The 21,403-nt window shown below is 41.4% G+C and overlaps 1 protein-coding gene across 3 annotated transcripts in view; it reads left to right on the top strand.

Moving 5' to 3' along the window:
• Positions 1 to 13,248, top strand: part of LOC118207859 (calcium/calmodulin-dependent protein kinase type 1-like) — a 70,812-nt gene extending 57,564 nt beyond the window's left edge. For all 3 annotated transcript variants that reach the window (XM_035381992.1, XM_035381990.1, XM_035381991.1), the window contains exons 5-12: positions 2,643 to 2,781; positions 3,799 to 3,925; positions 4,377 to 4,452; positions 4,752 to 4,864; positions 5,333 to 5,411; positions 6,485 to 6,572; positions 7,135 to 7,279; positions 7,369 to 13,248. In XM_035381992.1, the coding sequence (XP_035237883.1) occupies positions 2,643 to 2,781; positions 3,799 to 3,925; positions 4,377 to 4,452; positions 4,752 to 4,864; positions 5,333 to 5,411; positions 6,485 to 6,572; positions 7,135 to 7,279; positions 7,369 to 7,472 (871 nt within the window). In that variant the 3' untranslated portion in view covers positions 7,473 to 13,248. The remainder of the gene's footprint in view (positions 1 to 2,642; positions 2,782 to 3,798; positions 3,926 to 4,376; positions 4,453 to 4,751; positions 4,865 to 5,332; positions 5,412 to 6,484; positions 6,573 to 7,134; positions 7,280 to 7,368) is intronic.
• The last annotated feature ends 8,155 nt before the right edge of the window (positions 13,249 to 21,403 follow it).

Genomic DNA, 21,403 nt, shown 5'->3' on the forward strand with positions numbered 1-21,403 from the left:
TGTACAACCCCTAATTTCCCATGGACTAGAGGCCTCGATAAGTGCAGGCTCATGAACTGCAGGCTAATTTAGGAATTTAGTCACCACATTTAGCTGGAGACTGCTCTGTTTTCAAGAATTCTGCATCCTCTGCCCTGCTGGGCTTCTCATTCATAATGTAGTGATGGGCAACTGTGTGAGTGAGGCAGGAACTTCCTGTGGGAACAGAATATCTGCATATTAGATCAGGCCCGCGTGTTTGTGTGATAGGCATGTGTGCGTATGTGCGTGCGTGCGAGAGAGAGAGAGAGAGAGAGAGAGAGAGATCGGTCTATGATTCTGTTGCTAATGTGTATGCTTAATGTTGGATCTGGACTTGACTTTGCATGAAGTGCTCATTTCTGTGTTTAATCTTAACTCCGGAGTGCATTTTGAGTGAGGTGCTATTGTGTGTGTTTTAGTGTTAGGTCTGCATTGGCTGTGATGTGGTCCCCCCCTCCCTTTGGAGAGCAAGGGCTGTGTTCATCCCTGTGTTCCAATGTGTCACCGGGGATGAGAGAGCAATTCTTAACTACTCATGAATTAGTTGCTAATTAACAGGGAGTCCAGTGCTGAAAATTAGCCCTCTTTTATCAGTGGTGCATTCTACAGACGTAGAATCAACCAGATTTACTATGTGACCTCAGTTCTCCTAAAGCAGTGCCAATAGACAGGAGTTTTTTTCAGAACCAGCAGACTACCCCTACATAACTCTCGGTCTCATTCACACTGATTCATTTAACAGAACCCATACAAATGTGTTCTTTGCTAGTGGGAATATAAGATGCTGTTATTAACAGATAATTTCTTTTTGTATTTTCATCCTGTGGTAAGCACATCATCCACCCCCTATGGGTTACTGCTCAGCAGCCTTATCACTGTTGATCCAACCAACAAATATTGACCAGACAATGCCACAGTGTTATGATTGGCCAACAGAGATCAGCATTATCACTGGGTAGGAAGAACTGAAGTACGGGAGTGTCCCACATGACTGTGCACTAGGGAGCTGAGAAGCTATTCTGTCTGATACTGTATGATACTCCACAGAGATGAGGAATACATGCAAGGCCATGCTACCTCTGCACAGCATCTGTTTTTGTCTGTTTCTCCATGACCTTACAAACAGCATTATCCAGTGTAGTGACTTTGTAGTTTTCTTAAGTCACCTCTAGGCTAGGAGAGTATGCTATCCGCACACATTCCAAGAAAAAAAGATTTGTTAAAATAAAATGTGATATATTTTCTTCACCGAAATTATAAATGAAAACTGTAAATGTTCAATAATAATAATAATAATAATAATAATAATAATAAATATAATTATAATAATTTCATGAATGGCTCCCACGTTCTGGCCCTAGGCAGTTATTTCATATAATGCATCAGGAGCCTAAAAAGTAAAAATATAATCAGTTAATAAATGAATTGCTGCATTTTCTGAACGAACGTTCAGTATTCACTATCATTTAACTTCTTTCTTACTTTTTTATTACATTTTTAAAATTTTTAAAAATTGATTTCCCTTTTCCGATTTATTTTCATTTTTGTATTTTATTTCCTTTATCATTTTATTTGTTGTTTAGTTTTTTTATTTTTATTATTTATTTATTTATTTTGAGTGTTCATTTTGATTGTTGGAGTCTGTGTTGGGCTTTAATTCCTAATCTCTTTTGAGAGAGGATGGAGGCGATCTGCTGCTTCCAGCAGCAAGCACAGTTCAGCGATTGGTTTTTCCAGCGCGTTGGTTCTTGTCCTCGCGTTGTCTCTTGACTCCGCCCCATTACCCAAGCGTTTCGCGGTGCCGTTTCATCCTGGATGAGGACCGTATCGCCAGAAGCATAGCTGCGCCTCTCCCGGTTCCATTTCTGACACTCCTGAATCACTTTACATTTGAGTGAAAAGCCCGCTGTTCCAGCCACTGCCCACATTGTCTGTGTACAGTGCTCTGGATAACCAGTGTCATTGTCCATTCATTGTGCAGCATTTGAATGAAGGTTAGATTATTTTCACTAACACTGCCTCTATGTTTCTCTTCTCTTCTTCCATTAGTTATTCAATATTTTTTATTATTAATACTAATACATTTCTTTTCTTATGACTAGTTACTTTATTTTTTTATTCTTTGATTTAGGTAGGGAATATACAAGCCCTTTAGAGTTTAGTTAGCCTACCTATAATTTTAAAAAAAATATTGCAATTGTGTATTTTATGTTGATGTCATTGTTATATTTTTGCATAAACACTAAACTGAACTAAGCCATTTCGACCAGGTGGAAAATGTGACTGAGTACCCAGGCTTGTACTGGTGTTCCAATGCCTTTGTGCCAATAGAACAGAAGGGAAGTTTTGGTTGGATGCAGAGGGCATGTTCTAAACACCCTTTTTAGGGATGCTTACATGTTGTTGTGCCTGTCCAAGTCAACTTGCTGTCCAAGTAAACGCTCAGAGTTTGTTTTCAAATACTGTCAGGTTTTTTTTTTTTCTTTTTTCCCAGGAAACTATAAGATAAATGTCAAGCTCCAGTTAGATTTACATCTCTAGCTGTAACCATAAGATAAGCTGCTTGTACCTTTCCGTTCGACGGCCTGGACTGACACTTTAAACGTACGTTTCTCTGGCAGCGTCTCTGGCGGCGAGCTGTTTGACAGGATCGTGGAGAAGGGCTTCTACACAGAGAAAGACGCCAGCAAACTTATTCAGCAGATCCTGGATGCTGTCAAGTACCTCCATGACATGGGCATTGTGCACCGGGATCTGAAGGTGAGCATGTCTACAGTGGGCTAGTGATGACATGGGCTTGTGCTCCGGGATCTGAAGGTGAGTGTGTCTACAGTGGGGCCAGTGATGGCCTCTAACTGAGCCAGGGCTGTCAGGCTCCAGTGTGGTGTGCTGGTATTTTCCCCCCAGCCTCTCTTCCTTTGACTTTATTGGTCCGAACAGTTAATTAGCTTCTACACATATGCACTTACTTTTCATTTACATTTACATTTAGGCACTCAGCAGAAATAAATACGCATTTGCACTACATTTACATTTAGGCACTCAGCAGAAATAAATATGCATTTGCCCTACATTTACATTTTGGCATTCAGCAGACGCTCTTTTCCCGAGCGACTTACCAGTGCGTAAATAAGTTTTGACAACAAGCAGCGACATTGCCGAGCTATCAGTGCAAGTAGACAAATGGACATCAACTGACCTGGCAATCCTGGTCTAAGGAATCATTGGCCGCTACCATCAAAGACAGCCTCTTCCACCAGTAGTTCTCTGTTTAGAAACAAACCTTTGATGTTTTTATCAGGTAAATGCCACATTGCATACAACCCTTCCCACAACCCCTCCCCCACCACCACCACCACCACCACCACTCATTTATGAAAACCTTATCTTGGTCTGGAATCCGGGGGCTGTGTGCTTTTTAGTGCTGGCGGTCCAAATGAAGCCCATTATTCTTCAGTGTTGGTCATTTGTTCTAATCTAATCAGTTCTGTGAGGTGTAAGTTGATTGATCCTTGTATGGATTACTAATGAGAGCCTCTCTGGAGTCTGTATACAGAGTCTAATTCTATCTGCACTTCAGGCAGTTCATGGGCTGTTCTTCATTTGCCTGTTATTCCATCAACTGTGTTAGTCAGCTGGGTAGCTGTGTATGAGGGGCCTATCACAGGTTATGGATTTTCCTGTCAGTATCTCGACTTCTGTGGTGCGGAGTGATTGGGCAGAGCTGATCATGTGACCTCCGGCGCGTCATGTGACCTGCCTGCACTGTGTTCGCAGCCGGAGAACCTGCTGTACTACAGTATGGATGAGGACTCCAAGATCATGATCAGCGACTTTGGGCTGTCCAAGATGGAGGGGTCTGGAAGTGTGATGTCCACGGCGTGTGGGACACCTGGATATGTGGGTACGGAGAGCGAACCAACCATTACATTGTGATAACAGTTAACATAAGGGTCATTTTTAAATATATGAAATATATAACGGACTGTACATTATATTCCTTAAATTCAATTTTTTTTATAGATTTCTTATTATTTCTTAATGTGAAATTGGTTTGGTTTTGTCATGCTCAGCAGTAATACAATCCCTGGGCATATAAGATCAATAATAAATATTGAATTATGTATCACAATTGCAGGGCATAAGAGAAATCGAGTTTAGCTCAGTTCAGATATGGTATTTCCATTCAAATGAATTGGCCTGGTATTGCATCTTGTCTTTTCAATGGACAGCATTTCAAAGGTTCATGGCAGATATGTAATATTACTCCAGATGCATCACAGCACTGTAATGTAAAACATCAGCAGGGCTAATCAGAAAGTGAAATGACGCTGCTGGTTGCTTTCGCTCGCCAGCTCCTGAAGTCCTCGCTCAGAAACCGTACAGCAAGGCTGTGGACTGCTGGTCTATAGGAGTCATCTCCTACATTCTGTGAGTACCACTGAGCGTGTGTGCTTTCTGTCACACCTGTGATTACGACAGATAACTGTGCAAGACCCACCAATCTTAGCTTTCTGTTCCAGCTGCCCAATGCCCAGATATCCCTCTTGATTACTCTGCCCCCTATGCAGTTTATCTTGGTATGTTCTGTGTGTCACGTGTGATGATTCTGCCCCCTATGCAGTTTATCTTGGTATGTTCTGTGTAGCCTTTGATGGTGCTGCTCTATGCAGTTTATCTGAGTGTTTTAGCCTGTCCAGGTCTCACACATGATATGCTCCCTTGTGCAGTCTATGTGGATATCCTCCATTCTACGATGAAAATGATGCCAAACTCTTTGAGCAGATCCTCAAAGCAGAGTATGAGTTTGATTCTCCATACTGGGATGACATCTCCGATTCAGGTACCGGAACTTTCATTTTTTTGCCTTGTGACATACTACGATGAAGGTTGTGTGTGCGTACGAACGCACATACACATTTTTTTTGTGTGTTTGACAGGGAGTGAGAATGAGAATTGTAACTGTACAATGAAGCACTTTAGAAATGTCCATATGCTGCATTCTTCCTGGTTAAAGATATGAACATGCATCATTTCAGAGACTTTCAGGGCAGATTATTTACATTTCATATAAATAACCTAATGTAAAAGGCATTCAGTTATGGCATATTTACTTTTGTGCTATCGCTGCTGCTATAATTTTTCAGTGAATTACATTGTGACTTCTTCTAGACAGCAGTAAGTGCACTTACAGAAATGTTCCATAAATTGTAATAAATTATGCATTGTGTGGATAATATGATCCCACTGTGTTTCTAAGGGTGTTAACAGAGTAAACGTTCTGAATGGCAAATGGTTGTTCTGTCTGCAGCCAAAGATTTCATCATTCACTTGATGGAGAAAGACCCCAGGAAGAGGTACACGTGCGAGCAGGCTCTGCAGCACCCCTGGTACAGTACCTCTTCTTCCTCTTCATCCTCTTCCTCACACTATTCTGTGCTCAAATCCTGCAGGGCTGCATGTATGCAGGCCAAAGCTCTTTGTCACCCGGTTTAGGGTCATATATTCAGTTAATAAATCCTGTGCATCTTCAGAGATTTGTGCAGAAGACGTAATTATACATGCTAATTGTGTTGTACCAATTGAACTGGGCAAGTGATAGAACCCAAACTATTGACACTTTTGCAGTGTCCTGCAGACATGCCTGATTTCACTGCCTCTCTTACAACTGCTTAGAGTAGAAGGGTAGATACTTCACCAGTGCAGCACAAGCTCTGGTTGAGGTCCTGCAGAAACCCTCAAAGCTTCTGCTTACGGACAAATATGGGTGTAATTCCTGTTGTTTAGATGAAGCGACACTCGGTTTCAGTTTATATAAGGCTACTACCGCAAACAGTATATTCCAGAGAACCTCTAATGCGGTATACAGTTTATCATTTGTGGAAAGAAGAGACTTAAGATGACAAATAACTGTTTAGCTAACTGTGCATTCATGTAATTTCTGACATGCTGATGGGCGTGCAATGTATCTTGACTGAATAAATAAATAATAAGTAAATAAATGTGGCATGTGTAAGGGCATCCAACCCAGAATAACTGTTCAGGGTTTACAGTGTATTGAACTAACTGGAGAAACACAAGTGGTTACGTTCCTCGGCTGGAATAGTGCAATTTAAGTAGGTGCAACGTTCATTTGAAAAGCAGCAAAATGTTTATTAACTACACGTAACGTGAGTTCATACCCGTATGGTGAACACCCTGAGAAGCATACATATAAATATATCCTGAAATATATAGGGTGTGACCTAACTAACGTGAATATAAAGACCATAAACACAATTCAGCTGACAGAACTGACTGAGCTGAAGTGAACTGAAGTAACAGGAGCATACACACAGACACAGGCACGGTATTACATATGCACATCCAGGGAGGGAAGCAAGCTTAAGCTTTTTACCTGTCAATAAAAATCAGACTGCCTGTCATGTCTAGACCGCTTCTTACCCTCCCTCCTCTCTCTCAGGATATCTGGAGACACTGCACTGGAAAAGAACATCCATGAATCAGTTAGTGCTCAGATCCGGAAGAACTTTGCCAAAAGCAAATGGAAGGTACTGTAAGATTGGTCTCCTCTTTCGACTTTTCATTGACGGGTGGATGTTGATAAAAACTAGCCTGTGGCTAAAGTGGATACATGATATGTGATGCCTGTCATCATAATTTTAAATATTTCAGAGATGCAGTTCATATGTTTTTTCAAATGCATAATTCAAAATAGTTTCTTTGTCCTCGAATAAGAAAGGAAGCAAAATGCCAAAAAAGGAAAATATTCAGGGACACTGTTATCAGTAAAGCCATTCCTCTGTAAAACCAATTTTGTGATCTGAAACTTGTGTGTGTGTGCTCGTGTGTGTGTGTGTGTGAGAGAGAGAGAGAGAGAGAGAGATGTGCATGTGAACGTGCATGCACGTGTGAGGGTGTGTGTGTGTGCATGTGTGCATGTTTGCGTTTGCGTGTGTGTGTGTGTGTGTGTGTGTGTGAACGTGCATGCACGTGTGAGGGTGTGTGTGTGTGCGTGTTTGCGTTTGCGTGTGTGTGTGCGTGCGTGCGCGTGTGTGGGTGTGCATGGTGCTCCTGTGGTGTCCTTGTGCCTCACCCTGTGTTTCCACACAGCAAGCATTCAATGCCACAGCAGTGGTCAGACACATGAGGAGGCTGCAGCTGGGGACCAGTCAGGAGGGGCCCAGCCAGATCACCCCCACCAGCCCCTGCCAGGGCGACCTGCTGCTGCCCGAGGAGGAGGAGGAGGAGGATGCTGGTGAGTGGGAGAGCCACACCCAGTCCTTCTCCTGCTCCCTCTTTGTATTCTCCCCTAAAACAAACTGACTTGTCACATTCATTCTCCAGAGCCGCACTGCGAAGATGGCTGTTCCCAGAATGCCGAGGGGATTGAGGAGCAGGACAGCCTGAAGAACTGTACCTACTGCTGTCACCCAGTCAGCCGCGTCTGAGCAAGAACGCGTCTCTGTGACAACCAGTTTGACTGGAGCCCAGAACCCCCCAGTCTGGCCAGGAATACAGAGTTATTCCAGCAGTGTCCACCAGGGGGTGCTGCTGTGTTAAGAATCCTAGGTGAGGAGGGACATTGTGTCAGTGGAGGGAAGACTAAAGGTGAGCATTGACACAGAAGGGAGGGGGTACAGGAGAACCAGGCCCAGGTGCATCATGGGGAACATTGTGGCAGTTTTCCTTTTCATATATGTGGGCTATTTTACTGTAAATGTTTTTTTTTGTTAAAGTTTTCATATCTCTTTCAACATCATAACATTTACCATCCTGGAAACTGCCGCATTTATATGAAGGCTGCTGTCTGTCCACAAAACATAATGGCACAGGGCCGTCTTGTTCCTGTGTCACATTAAGCTTCCATTTTGTGATTAGAAATTCTTTCCCGTGGATAGGCTACTCTTCAATAGAGGTGTAGTTCCCTCCAATAAGCAGTCACATACTCACATTAGGTACTGGACTAGGTTCACTTATCTTTATGTTTTTTTAATACTAATTATCTCATTGCTTAAAGCACAAGGGTAATGCATGAAAAATATTTCTCTTAGGTTTCAGTGTGCTTGCTAAGTGACAACAAGACATTTTGGTGCCTTGAGAATTATTTATGCTTGCCAATTAAATTTTTTTTTTTTTTTTAATTAAGGTCAAATATCTTTGCATGTCCACATAGGATAAATGTTCTGCATTCACTTTCAGACGTTCTTTTTAAAGTACTATCTGGCTATCAGAAGCTGTAGATTTTTTTCTTTTTATGTTTTGTATTGTACAGAGGCAAATGTAACTTACAATACAAGTCATTCTGAAAAAAATATATCAAATTAATTTAATAGTTTTTTGGGCTTTTTTAATTCAGGTTATAGAGTAAGACTATTGAGTAGGGTTATTTTCTCTCCCGAGACAAATGTTGCAAATGAAAGAAGGATTTAATTTATGAAACAACCAAATTCTGTATTCAATTATTTGTTTTATTTGAATCAGCTGTAAATGATTTTGACTGGAGAGCCTCTCGTGTGCATCTTTGTTGAGGACATGGGCATGTTGCTGACTGCCTCAGTGGGGCTTCCTGCCTCTCGGTCATGTTCACCTCAATCATGATTTTTCCTGTCATCAGATCAGTCTTTTTTCTTTTGTCTTTGTCTTTTAATGTTATTATTTGTGAATCCACATGTCAGTGAGGTCACATAAGATTAGGCGTAAACCTCTATGTTTTCAGTCTTCTGTTTCATATTTGAAAAAAAAACATTTGAAATACATTATAATCACTATTTATTTCTGTACTCTACATTTACAGTATGGTGAATGTTTAGTATAGTTAAAATAAGCATCACTCAATGCTATGACTACTACCCTGACACAAAGGCTCTGTTGATCACTATTGGTCATTTTTAGGATTTCCTATTTTAGCTTTCATTTGGATTTGTTTCTCTGAAGCACTGCTGCACCTGTTTAGAAAGAAACTGAACTGTACATTTTTACAAAAAGATTCCAATATCGCATCTTCTGCTTTCCATTTTCACCCTGCTACCTCAGTCATTGTCCTCAGCTGCTACTGTTTTGTCTAGTTTGTCTGTGATTTCTGTAACAGCCGCTATTATCTAGCTGATATTCTTGAAGAGCAGGTTTAAGATGTCAACAGTGTTACCAGTTTTTAACATCGAGAGTTTGGGCAGAGAGTGGTGAAATTATTCACAAATGTGTGGAAATCAGAGGAATGTGAGATGTACGTGTTCCTCAGAATTAAGAAGTTTAAGCCGAGCAGTCGGCTGCAGAGTTTCAGAAATAAGGGAGTAAACTTCCAGTTTTTGTGTGAATGCATTCAGTAGTCACTCATTTACACACTATGATATGTTTCAGTTGGTGTTAAATTCCATGCATATGCATATAATTCTCTGATTGAGCCGTTCGCTATATGGAGAAAATGTTGAACACAGATGCTTGAAATTTACACAGTCGGAATGAGAAACTGCTGGGGTCAGGTGACATTTGAACATCTTCTGTGGCTTGTGTCACATATTTGCAGGTGGAACTTTAATTCATCTTCACTTAAAAAGGTTTGCCCGTCTTTGCACGCCATTTGTGAGTGTGTTCATTGCAGTGAGTCAGTCTGAGGACTGAAATTGCAATATTCTTTATTTTGCATGAACTTGTGTTCATGAGCATGTAGGAAACTGGATGCCAAGTCCATGCATCTTTCATGCATCTGACAGTTGTTTCCACACTATTTAGAGGAATATACTCATATTACCAGAGGCTTACACACTGATATATTTGTGCACAAACTGACACCCACACAAATATTTATGTCTTCTATAGCAGGTGTTAAATATGATTTACATTCCCACACACATGCGCACACACACACACACACACACACACACACACACAGGTGGGCCATTCTGTTAGGCAGCAAACTGACTGCCATCACTCCTCCCACATTGAAGTTGAATTGGTTTTTGAGCTCAAGGTTTGCGAGAGTGTCCCAGCTCACCTAGGCCCCAGGGCCCATGCTAGACCGTTTCGCACTCTCTGCTGACTGCCCATGGCCTGGACTCTTTATTCTGCGTCAGACTGGGTCCAGAAGGGCTCTGGTTCCAAGCATCTGCATGTGTCCTGTGGGACAGCACAAAATTGTGGGGGAATTAAAAAAAGAAAGCGAAAGTTTGTATCTTATGGCTGTCTATTATATGAAGTAACCCAAGGTTTCTACCACAGTACTTTATTTGGTATGAATCTCCAACATCCAGGTCGTGAGCCTTGCTTCTGACAAGTCTATGGCCTGGCTGTGAGGCGGGGTGGGGAGAGGAGGGAATGGCCGTCTGACTCCCAAATTTCCGTCCAAAGAAAGTGTGTGTCATCGTGCACCAGCGACCCCTCTGGCCAATCAGGTACCTGCAGTCTGCCTGCTTGAACTACAAATCAAGCTTCAGTCTTTTGGCTCCGTGTCTATGTGAGCTTATCTAGTGGACTTATCTAGTGTTTCAAAGAAGAGCACGTAATGCCACACATTCCCCTGACCTGACAGGGGAGGTTTAAGTAATCAGCAAGAACATACACAAATTGGGGATTCCAAATTAGGATAGCGTAGGGATCAGTAAACAGCAGGAAGTTCCACCGCCTCAGTGTTAAACTGTGTCGCGGTCCATTCCTGGTCATACGGTCACACTGAAGCTGTGAACCATTTCTGCGGTCTCCTCTTCAGACCCCCAGTGACCAGTCATGGGGAAATGGTTGCCCACGAACGTTGGTCTGCCTTCTGACAAATAAATGGGCTCATATTTACTATAAATTACAACCTGTCTTTTCCGAAAGGGCTTTTTATGGTAACCTTAAAAGCATATCGTAATTTTGTATTCTGAAATGTTCGGTTAAGTCAGAAACTTCAGCTACGTTTTGCAAATTGACGAACAGGTTTAACAATGTTTACACAGAGGTAAAAATACAAGAAAAAAATAAGTAGATTTGGGGTTAAGCGGCCATTCCCTCCTTCCTCCTTGCTGGCCGGACCTGTTTTGCCGAACCTCTGGGTGAACTCTAATTTTGTGTTCTCTGTTAACTTTATGCTTTGTTCCTGTCATGGAAGAGGTAGTGAACTATTGTTGCATGACCTGGTTACTCTGTGTAAGTGATTGATGAAAAAAAAAACTATATGAATATATACACATGTAATTATACTGTTGTCATAAAAAAAATTGTGAAGCGAGGAATTTTCACACCGGGGGTGACGATGCGGGCAGACGGTACTGCGTCGTCTGCACTGAATCACAGGACATATCTGACATGCGCTGGCCTGGGTGGGTGGCACGCCGACATCACATTCACATAAGATGTTGGCCGGGCACGGTACTTTGCTGTACATTTGTAGTGTTTTTACTTTTAGCTTGGCTCTGAGTTGAGTAGTTGCTCTTGCACTGCAGGATAAGTCCGCCTCTCCGTAACACGCTACGTATGCTGTAAAGAGGCACTGGATGCTAATGCATGTATCCACAGCTGCCACTGGGAATTCTGTTAGTGTTAGATTTGTGTTAAAGAATATAGGCATTACAGGCTTTTTTACCAGTTAGAGTCAGGTCATCCCTCTAAAAGCGGGGTTTTCAAACTCAGTCCTGGTGGACCTCTTTGTATGCTGTCTGTTGTTAACTCCAATCACTTCGTTTTTGAGTTATTGCAGAATTTATTCCTATAATACAGTGCAGTTTTGTCTTCTTGTTTTGATTTCAGTGACCAGGTGTCCACACTTTTAGCAGTTTGGATGTGTTTTAGCTGAGGGTCAGTCATTTAGCCCATTTAAAATGCAAGTCATTTTCCATAAAGCACATTTAGGTCCAGGAATCTGAATCTGGGGTATTTATTATCTGTGGCTGTACATTGTTGTTTCTGTATGGCTTACTGTGAGAGGGAACAAAACTCCTCCATAGGCACTAAAAATTTGAAGTTTAGAACAGTTAACCACTTGCTTTGATTCAGAATACTCAGAGCCCGCCCAAAATTGTGTTTGAAAACCCCAGCTCTAAAGCTAGTAGTGAAGAATGCCCTCTTGTCAGGGCTGGGTTATTCTGGTGTTGTGGAAGTGTCTGTATCTGCTGTCTGGGTAGAAAGGAGTGAACTGAGGGATTGCTCTCTTTAATTCAGCAAGCCTGGGATAACAGACCTTCTCTGTCCCTCTGTGTACAGCCTGCTGAAGCTCTTTCATGGAGCTGTTCGCTCCTGCTGAATGGTTTGTCATGAACTCGGAATATGAAATTTTACTCCTGACCAACCGAGTGTTAGATTGTTCAGAACTGCTGAAGTCTGATAATTAATTTGAAAATGGCTTGTAAATATCCAAAATAATGATGCTTGCTTACATTCGAAGCCACACATTCAATATATACTGCTATATGGGAGCTGAAGGCCTGGACAACCTTTTGATTGCAGCAGACTTCCCTACCGATGTTATGGAGGAGGGTGATTTGATCAGAGGAGGATCCGTATCAGCAATGGCAGGCAGTGGGGTGGAGGGAGTGCACAGAGCAGAATGAGAGGCTAAACTCATCATACTACCTCTAATTTCGCCAAATATCCATTCCTTTTCCTGCCCTACTAGCTAAGAGCATTAGCTTCAATAAAATAAATAGTGGCTATAGAATTAAATTACTGTACTTGCCAGAAGTTTATGATTAAATATAATATCAGAATATCAAGTCACATAGACATATATAAGATGCTTTCCCTAAACAATCATAAGTGTGCCACCATAAAGTTTAAAGTACATTTGCACAAAGCAAGAAGTTATTCTGGCATTATTATTTAAAAGAAAAACTCATTATGCAAATGTCTCTGAAGGGCTTACTTATTAAATTTAAAATAGTCTATTGTTACTCATTAGTTTTGATCTGGCCATGGTAAAACTTAAGTTTGGTTGAGAGATTGGTTTGAATGTTCCTCTCTTTAAAAGTGTTTCTGTTGTTAACCTTTGGTTTTTGTTAGATAATATTACTGAGATACGGTCAGTACATGTATGTATGTTATATAAACACACACGCATACACACACATATATATATTAAAATATATATATAGTATATCTTTTTTGTAAAAGCTGTTTTGAGCTACTAATGTATGGATGCAATGCATCGTGGGTAAATGAATATTATTATGGAGTACTGCTCAATATTAAAGCCACTGATTTGTACCTTTGAAGATTTGGTAGCGGCCAATAAAATAAAACTTCCTTGTCTATGCACTGTGCCTTCTGTAATCTTTTCAGGTTTGCTGTTCGTGGCCATCATGATTCCAGAAAACGGTTCATATCTTGCAGATGGTTGCTGCACCATGGTTACAGAAGGGACTTTTTTCTTGTTTGTTTTTGCTATCAACCAGCTGTTTGAATATGACTGACTGCATATTTTATCACTGGAACCGAGCTGCTACCAAATGTGATTTGCAATACGTGAGTTTGTGTTGCTCATTCACTCCATGTATGACCGCCAAATTACCAAGTCATAGCATCTTTTGACCACACGCCCCTGTTGTCAGAGTATGTGTTCCCCTAAAGTTTTATGTGTTCTCAACACCTAAAAAGGTTTTTCAGTTTTGTTTAAAGGAATATGACTTGTGGATGATCATAGGATTATGCTCAACAAATCTGACGTTTTAGTCTTTACATTCAGAACATTATTAATGCTTTATTGGCACATATCGTCCATTTTGTTTTTTTGTGGGTAAATTATCTTGTAAGTTGATATGTAACATACATACCTGCAGATTCCTGCGTCTTTGACAAAAGTTCCATAGAACAGTAAACACGTTCTGTGTCTGTGTGGAGAAATTTCTCACCATAATGTTGTCTGACAACCAAATGGGAATCTAATCTGAATGTTCCTAAACATTTTTGAAATGTTTCCTATTAGCTGGGTCCGCTGTTCACTTAGGGGAGTGCTGGGTCGTAAAATTATGTACGTAACATGATTAATGTATCGAGAGACGTGTCTGATTTCAATGCTGCCTCAGCATATGGTGTAAAGAGCTGGGGTAATTATATTTAGGAGAAAGGCTCTGGAGATAAACTGGGGGGTAATTGGGGCTGGAAGTAATATGTCTTTTGGATATTTAGTCCAGTGCAACTCTCTGATCCATTTCCAGCTCAGCTACATTTTCATTCGTTTACAGACTGCCTGATTATTCTGAGGCTGAAGCAGTCAGAAATGTGTTTGCATCATTGAGTCCAAAAACAAAACCATATGATACTATGTGACACTATGATAGCATAGAGTGGATTTCTCTAATCTTCTAAACCAATATGCTGTGAAGGCCTAAGGTTTTTGAGAACAATTTCGACCACAACAGAGGTTAGGATGATAGGATAGGATGGATGTGGATTGGAAAAATTACAGCACAGGACAAATGGGTATCTGTCCAAGTCTTTGCCTTCATACATTTGGTATGTGAACACTTGCAGATATGCGTCCCTTGATGATTTCCGTCCACGCGGATACAATACTACGTTTTACCCTCGTGTTTGTTTTTCTGCTTTTGCATATCACTGATGTCATGTCAATGATTGGACAGTCAACCCTCAAAAATGTGATTGCATTAAACAAATTCCAGTCTCACTTGGAAACTTTCGGAAGTTTGAACACATTGAACCTTTTCTACTACTATTGGGCTGAATGGCCTGTTCTCATCATTATGTTATGTTATGTTGTTATGCTGTGTTATGTTATGTTATGTTATGTTACTTGTGTTTAGGTGTAAGTGACAAATGTTAAAAGTAAATCACATATTTAGCCGAGTTCTGTGAACTTGAACCCTGTAGCTGTTTGTGTCCTTTGAGCTTGGACATAAAAGAGGTATGGGGCCAAGTAACACTCTCATTGGCGTGTGACAGGTGGTCACTGAGGTCACCATGAAACGTAAATCTAACAGTTACTGAGTGCCCATTTGAGTCAGGAACAAAATGGACAGATGTTCTTACTTGCGTGGAAAAAGAAATTTTGCTCAAAGAATGATGGCTGCCCAGCATGGTCACCTGGCTTCATGACCGGTAACTTCTTACTTGATTATCAATTCTATCTGCACTGAGGTCAGTGGTTGCCCTTGAGTGGCACTTAGTTCCAAGGTTGGGGTCGGGGGGTGGGAGGTGGTTGGGTGTGTTACAGTTACTGTTGGGACAACCTATAGAAACATTGTGCTTTTTCCAAGTTTTCCACTTGCCACCTGATGGATTTGGATGAATTGTTTGAACAGATGGACTGCACCCTGGTAAGGCAATCTTATGTACCTTGAGATGATGATATTTGCAAGTGTTTGTGCAAATGTTGCTTTGACTTTGTAGGCCCGGTGGTGTTCGCATTGATGCCAAGGAGGACTCATAAACGGTGGACACCAAGATTACATCCGACTGACTCAGGGTTCATAGAGGTGAATCAGGGCTTTTTGTCATTTTACCTTCGGCACATACAACTGTGAAGGCCCTTTGAGCTGTTACAGGAGGTTGGGAAACAAGGTAAACTCTTGGTATTTCAACATCTAACTTGTATTATATGTGATATGTGAATATGTGATATGATTTAAATGTTAGAAATGTGATATGGCCAGTTAATTCTCTCTGTTCCATATAAAGACACGCTCAGTTGTTCTGTCAACATTATGGGAAGAATGAACCTCCCTCTGTGGTTGAGTGTGATGGAAGAGGTGGGCGTGTCTCTTGGGTTCCCTGCATGGAAGGTTTGTGCTCATTTCAGTCTTTAGCATCAAATGTGGAGATGAGAGTGTTGAGAGAATATTCCCCCTGACAGTATGCTTTTTGCCTTCTGGCTGCAATGCGTATGTGTTAAATGGAATGTTAAAGATCTGTTGTAGCTGGGATGTGGGGACCTTTATGTGTCAATTCAAATTATTTAGTCTGATCTTGTCTCTGGCCTGCTGAAGGCTGAATAAGTAAAACAGGCTTTTAACGAGTATTCAGATCGAGAGTGAGGTCTTAAGTTGAGTGACTCATCTTACGTTGGGTCTGGCCTTCAGTTTTTTCAGTTTTTTTTTTTTTGGGGGGGGGGGTGGGGGGGGGGCGAGTGGATGGAAAGCTGTATTTTCAAAAAAATCTGACTTGACAGGAAACTTTTCTCCCATTTTCTCCCCAATTTTAGTCGTTATACCAATTCCTTGTGTGTATCACGGTCCTGGTCGATGCGCTATCCTCTGTTGGTCTGGGGAGGGTGTACACACGCCTCCTCCGATACATGTGGAGTCGCCAGCCGCTTCTTTTCACCTGAAAGCGAGGAGTTTCACTGGGAGAGCATAACGCGTGCAGAGGTTCACGCTATCTTCCCCAGATCCCCTCCCTGCTGAACAGGCGCCCCAGTCAACCAGTAGGAGTCGCTAATGCAACAATCAGGACTCATACCCTCACCAGCTTCCCACCCGCGAAAACACTGCCAATTGTGTTTGTAGGAACGTCTGGTCAAGCCGGAAGTACCTCTGCCGGGGAATGAACCCGGGTTTCTACGGTGGTAGGCAAGTGCTTATACCTCTACACTACCCAGACAGCCCAGACAGGAAATGGTTTAACATTAATACATTAGCTTTTTCTTCTGTTAACATTTCGCTAATATCTGAAAAGTTACTCGAAAAACCTTAGGATTGTGTATCTGTTATGATTGTGTGTGTGTTGTGCATGTGGATTGTCTATCGCTTATATAGAAGGATAAACTCTCTAGCAGACAGACACTACTACTACTACTACAAGTACTCGTGAGAGAGAGAGAGAGAGAGAGAGAGAGAGAGGCTAAGTTGTTGTAGATCCTTAGTTCCCACTCACCATCCATTTGCCTTAATAGAACACTTCTTTTTTATGGGCAGGTCAGTATGTCAAAGCAAAAGATCAAAGGCCATGAAATACCAAGATTCCAAAAGTCCAGAGTTATAGAGGTGTGAGGTCACATACTCTAAGCCTGGATGCTACGTGCACTCTGAAAGCTTCTCACTGATTGTGTTTCCACTACACTAACTGTACATATTTTTCATTGGGTAGGATTTAGGATGTCAACGATCTGAGAATTAAATATGAATTACACCTGCTCGATTCAGCTTCTCACGATGTTTGCACATTCACTCTCAAGATTCTCTTCTGGTTCCTCAACTGAAAACATTGACTTTCTCATGTCCTATGTTCTTTAAATACACAAGCATCCAGACTCAAACCTCCAGCCAAATACAGCTCAAGCTTTTCCACATAACTTCCCATTTATTATGGCCTGAGAATGAGGGGAACTTGGTAAGTACAATGTTTTTTTATTTGGTCTTCTCACCTTACAGGGCTGTATCAGAGCAATCTGGCTTTTTCATTGAAGGTGATTGGTCCAGTGGCTGTAGCAGAGAGGGATGAAGATTGTTTTTCAGACTTGGTTTTTTGCACTTCCACGGTCATAAACAGAATGCTGCTGGGCAGTTAGCTGCTCAAAGTTGTGGTCATTGCTGATTTTTCATGGTTTTCCCACAAGGAGCAAGGCAATCTCAACTCACGTTTATTGCCAAGCTGGCCAATGAAATTGAATTTATGTACCATCAAGGTCCTATAACTAAGATGAAAAGGTGGCCAATGAAAATGAGTTACTGGGAGCGTGAGCTGGGCCGTTTTAGTGCTCTCTGTGAGGCTCCATGAAGCGAGGCTGTGAACCAGCAATGAGGAGTTGGTGGGGTCAAAGGTCAACACCAGGTGTCCAGGATGAAAGGAACCCTTCTTCCCTGTTTGCCCTTTCCCAGTGTGCACCATTCTCATTCTGGTTTTACAGAGGCTCTGTCCTCCTTGTGTACAGCATACAAAAAATAAGAGGGGGTGCCAAGAATACATGTATTACATGCACAGGATTACGAATACTGATATAATTAGTATACCTCACAGTAAGTGCAAGTATCTTGCATAGTAACACTGGTTTCCTCTAATCCCTAGTCCATCCCTTCCATCGCCACTTCCTCCTGCTTTAGGTTAACCTACTAAATCTATTAAGAGTGCTTGGAATCCCTATAATTTATCCATGGCCAAGTTTTGCCATCTGCTGCCTCTAGTGGCATGTATGAGTTGATCTCATTTATCCACTCTGTGATACCAGAGGGATTCCCGTATATCCATTTAGAAGTGATGCACTTTTTAGCAGCTGTCATGGCCAAGTTATCAGGGAATTTTTAACATGCTGTGGTCTCCAAGTAAGACTATGAAGGAATAGTGACAGAGATAGTGTCTCTGAGCCTCACACCACATCGAAAATAAGACAGTTGAGATTTTATAGCATGAGAATGAGATAGCATTTAGTTCAACATAATTATTTGTATTAGTTTATGTGCTAGAGAGCAGAGAACGTCAGTGAGCAATGAGTCACTCCAGTCTAAATGAATACCATAGTAATGAATTTAAAGTTCACTGGGATGCAGTCAGTAATAATTTACAGAGACATTATTTGTCTCACTTATCAACTGTACATAATTTAGCATATAATAATATGCATTTTAATTAGGGTTGAAAAAGTGATGCTTGTGTTTTCTGAACATTTCCTTGTTTCCTCTTGGTTTGTGGGAAACAAAGGGTTAGAGATGATGTGGGAAAGGACAAAGACCTTTCACTTTCAGCCCATTCAAAACAAATCAAGATCCATTACACACCTCTGTTGGCAATTAAAGCTACCCACAGATTGTTTTCCTTGGCACTAATCTGCTCACCCATTAAGGTTTTGATTGACTGTAGGCCTGGCTTTGTGCACTGCTCCTGATTAACACGCTATTTTAGGCAGTCGGGTCCTTTAATAGACTGTTCATGTGGATTGAGTGTCTTGAGGCTCTGGCTTTCCCTCCATAGCACTTGCGGATTTTCTATTATCTGGTGAATCATGTTTAGTCATGCTGTTGTGATTGCAAATGAGCGAAGGCCTGCAAGGAGGGGGGGAATCCAGAAGGGATGTGCCACATGTCCCCTGCTTCTGTTGAATTCTCCACTATTCCTCCTCCTGCTGAATCAATTTAGTGAAAGCTCGCAGGTTGTAACATCTATATCGGTATGGGGCATGCCGCCCCGCCAAAGGCGTAACTTGGCGGGATGGCATACCTGCCACCCCAGTGATTATGTGTGTGTTTGTTTGCATATACAATGTACAGACATCCCCCGCCCCTTTCTCACTCTTGATCTTCCTGGTAGTAGTACAGTAGTCAAAAAGTGAGCATAGATGTATGCTCTGTGCCCTCACCCCAGGTATGAAAAGGCATCTGCACTTGTCCTGAGTGATGGGTGCAAGGCTTTAGAGACTTGGAAAGCTGCTCTCTTCCTCTCTGTGAGCTCACAGAAGCTGCAGACCCATTACTCACAATGGGGAACAAAGATACAGCTGGAATAGCATTAGTTCATATCTAGGCTATGTCACTAGCCAAATATAACCAGGGTGCCACTAAGTTGAAGGGCACTACTAACTTCATTCTGGTGAGGTAAGGTCACTCAAGTCCCCAGGTAATTTAATAACTTGCTCTTCCTGGTGCCAATCATCTAGTGTTTAAAAGGAAGCTTTCTTGCCAGCCTTAGAGCTGTGGAATTCCACTACCAGGAGTGGACAGTAGTCTAGGAATGGCCTCTAGCTGACCTAAGTTTACCTACTGTAAGTTGAAAGGAATCAAACTGGACATCTTGTGCGGCCATTTCCTGCATTTTCTGTATTGTCCCACATCTGTTTTGCAGCTCGTCTGTGTGCGCATTGAACAGGCCAGTGCGTGTATATCATGGTGAAGCGATGACACATTCCTCTGAGGTGAGCCCTGTGATGTAGAGCTTTTGGGACAGGGCAAATTGAAAACTTCTTTTACAGTCTCCCCTTTCAGGGTCAGCCAGGGCACACCATCAGGGCCTGTAGTCCAGGCCCATTAAATGACCTTACGCTGACCTATCTTACGACTTCATTGCATCCTGGCTTTCTCGTACGATGGGGAAATCAAACTCACGTGTCATAAACATCCTGAATGCTGAATGTTGGTATGTTTAATACAACCACATGGAAAGTATTAGAGTCAATTATTTTCTGAGAATTGTGCTCAAAATATACTACTGAGGGATTTGGAAGCATATATGCCTGAAGAAAACAGAAATTTCATAATGGGATAATGCAGAATGTGTTTCAATTCACAGATGTAAAATTAACTATGAATGGCGGGTGGATCTATCTTTTTCTTTTTATGTGAGACTCGTAAGAGGCTAGTAAGCAATATATTGGATGATTAGTTATTATGTTAAAATGTGTTGCGGCAATTTCTAACCCATCCAAACCTACACAATGAAATTATTTCTATATTCAGCATTTTGTTTTTAATTCTATTACACAAAAAGTGTCAGTATGAAGCCAGCTTGGTAATGAATGTAACATGGGATATTTATTAATTGCCCATCAGTGTTACTTATGCATACTCTAATGTCAGGTTTTTATAATTACTGATACCAGACAAATTGAATTTAATTATTTTTGGAGGGAATCTGCTCCTTCCACTGTAATAACAAGTGAAATTGTTGCTCTGTACAGTACTTTCTGGCATTTTCTATAAAGCAGATAGCCAGGATATTTGACACCTTAAGAGTTCATAAATGGCCTCTCTCGCTGCATGTGTGTTGAATGCATAAATGGGAATGGAAAATTGCACCAGTCTTCAGGGTCCCTGAGAAATTGAGAAGTTCCAGCCCATGACTGTGGAAAGCCCACAGACTTTCTGGCACATGCCTATCATTTAGCTCCTCGTTTAGTTCTGGAGAACAGCTGAATTAGCTCTCAGTTCAACTCTTCAGACTTGTATAGAAATTCAAACCAAGCAACCCCCTCCCCCACACACAAACACTCGCACACAGACCCCATTAATCATTACAGTGCCTACAACATATGATGAACAGGTACAGCTGCTTACTAAAGTGCTTGCAATACAAGAACTAGAGAAATATGAGCCAGTGTTCGGTCTAAATGCTCTCTGTCCTCAATTTAAGAGCTCACAAAATTCACGATAAACAAAAAACTGAAACTTTTCAAAATTTTGCCACGATAAGCGAAGCATTATCAATATAATGTATTTGCCATAAAAAACCTTGTGTCTCCATTTTTGTCATCTCAGGTTTATAACATACAATGAAGATCCCATCATCTGTGAATTGTCAGCAACTGTTATTTTAAAAGCTGCTTACATGTAATGAAACCATGTTATATTGGCAAATTGAACATATAAGCAGATTTATCTGTTCCTGAACACTGTATCTTTTGGTGATACCTAGTTTCTGCATGTCACAGACAGCATAGCAGTTAGAGTGAGTAATGTTTGAGGTTTTTGGGTTGCCAGACTTGAATTGTCATGGAATATCATGGTGCTGGGGGCATGACTTTGACTCACAA

The sequence above is a fragment of the Anguilla anguilla genome, chromosome 11 (genome assembly GCF_013347855.1).
Source record: "Anguilla anguilla isolate fAngAng1 chromosome 11, fAngAng1.pri, whole genome shotgun sequence".
Lineage (NCBI taxonomy): Eukaryota > Metazoa > Chordata > Actinopteri > Anguilliformes > Anguillidae > Anguilla > Anguilla anguilla.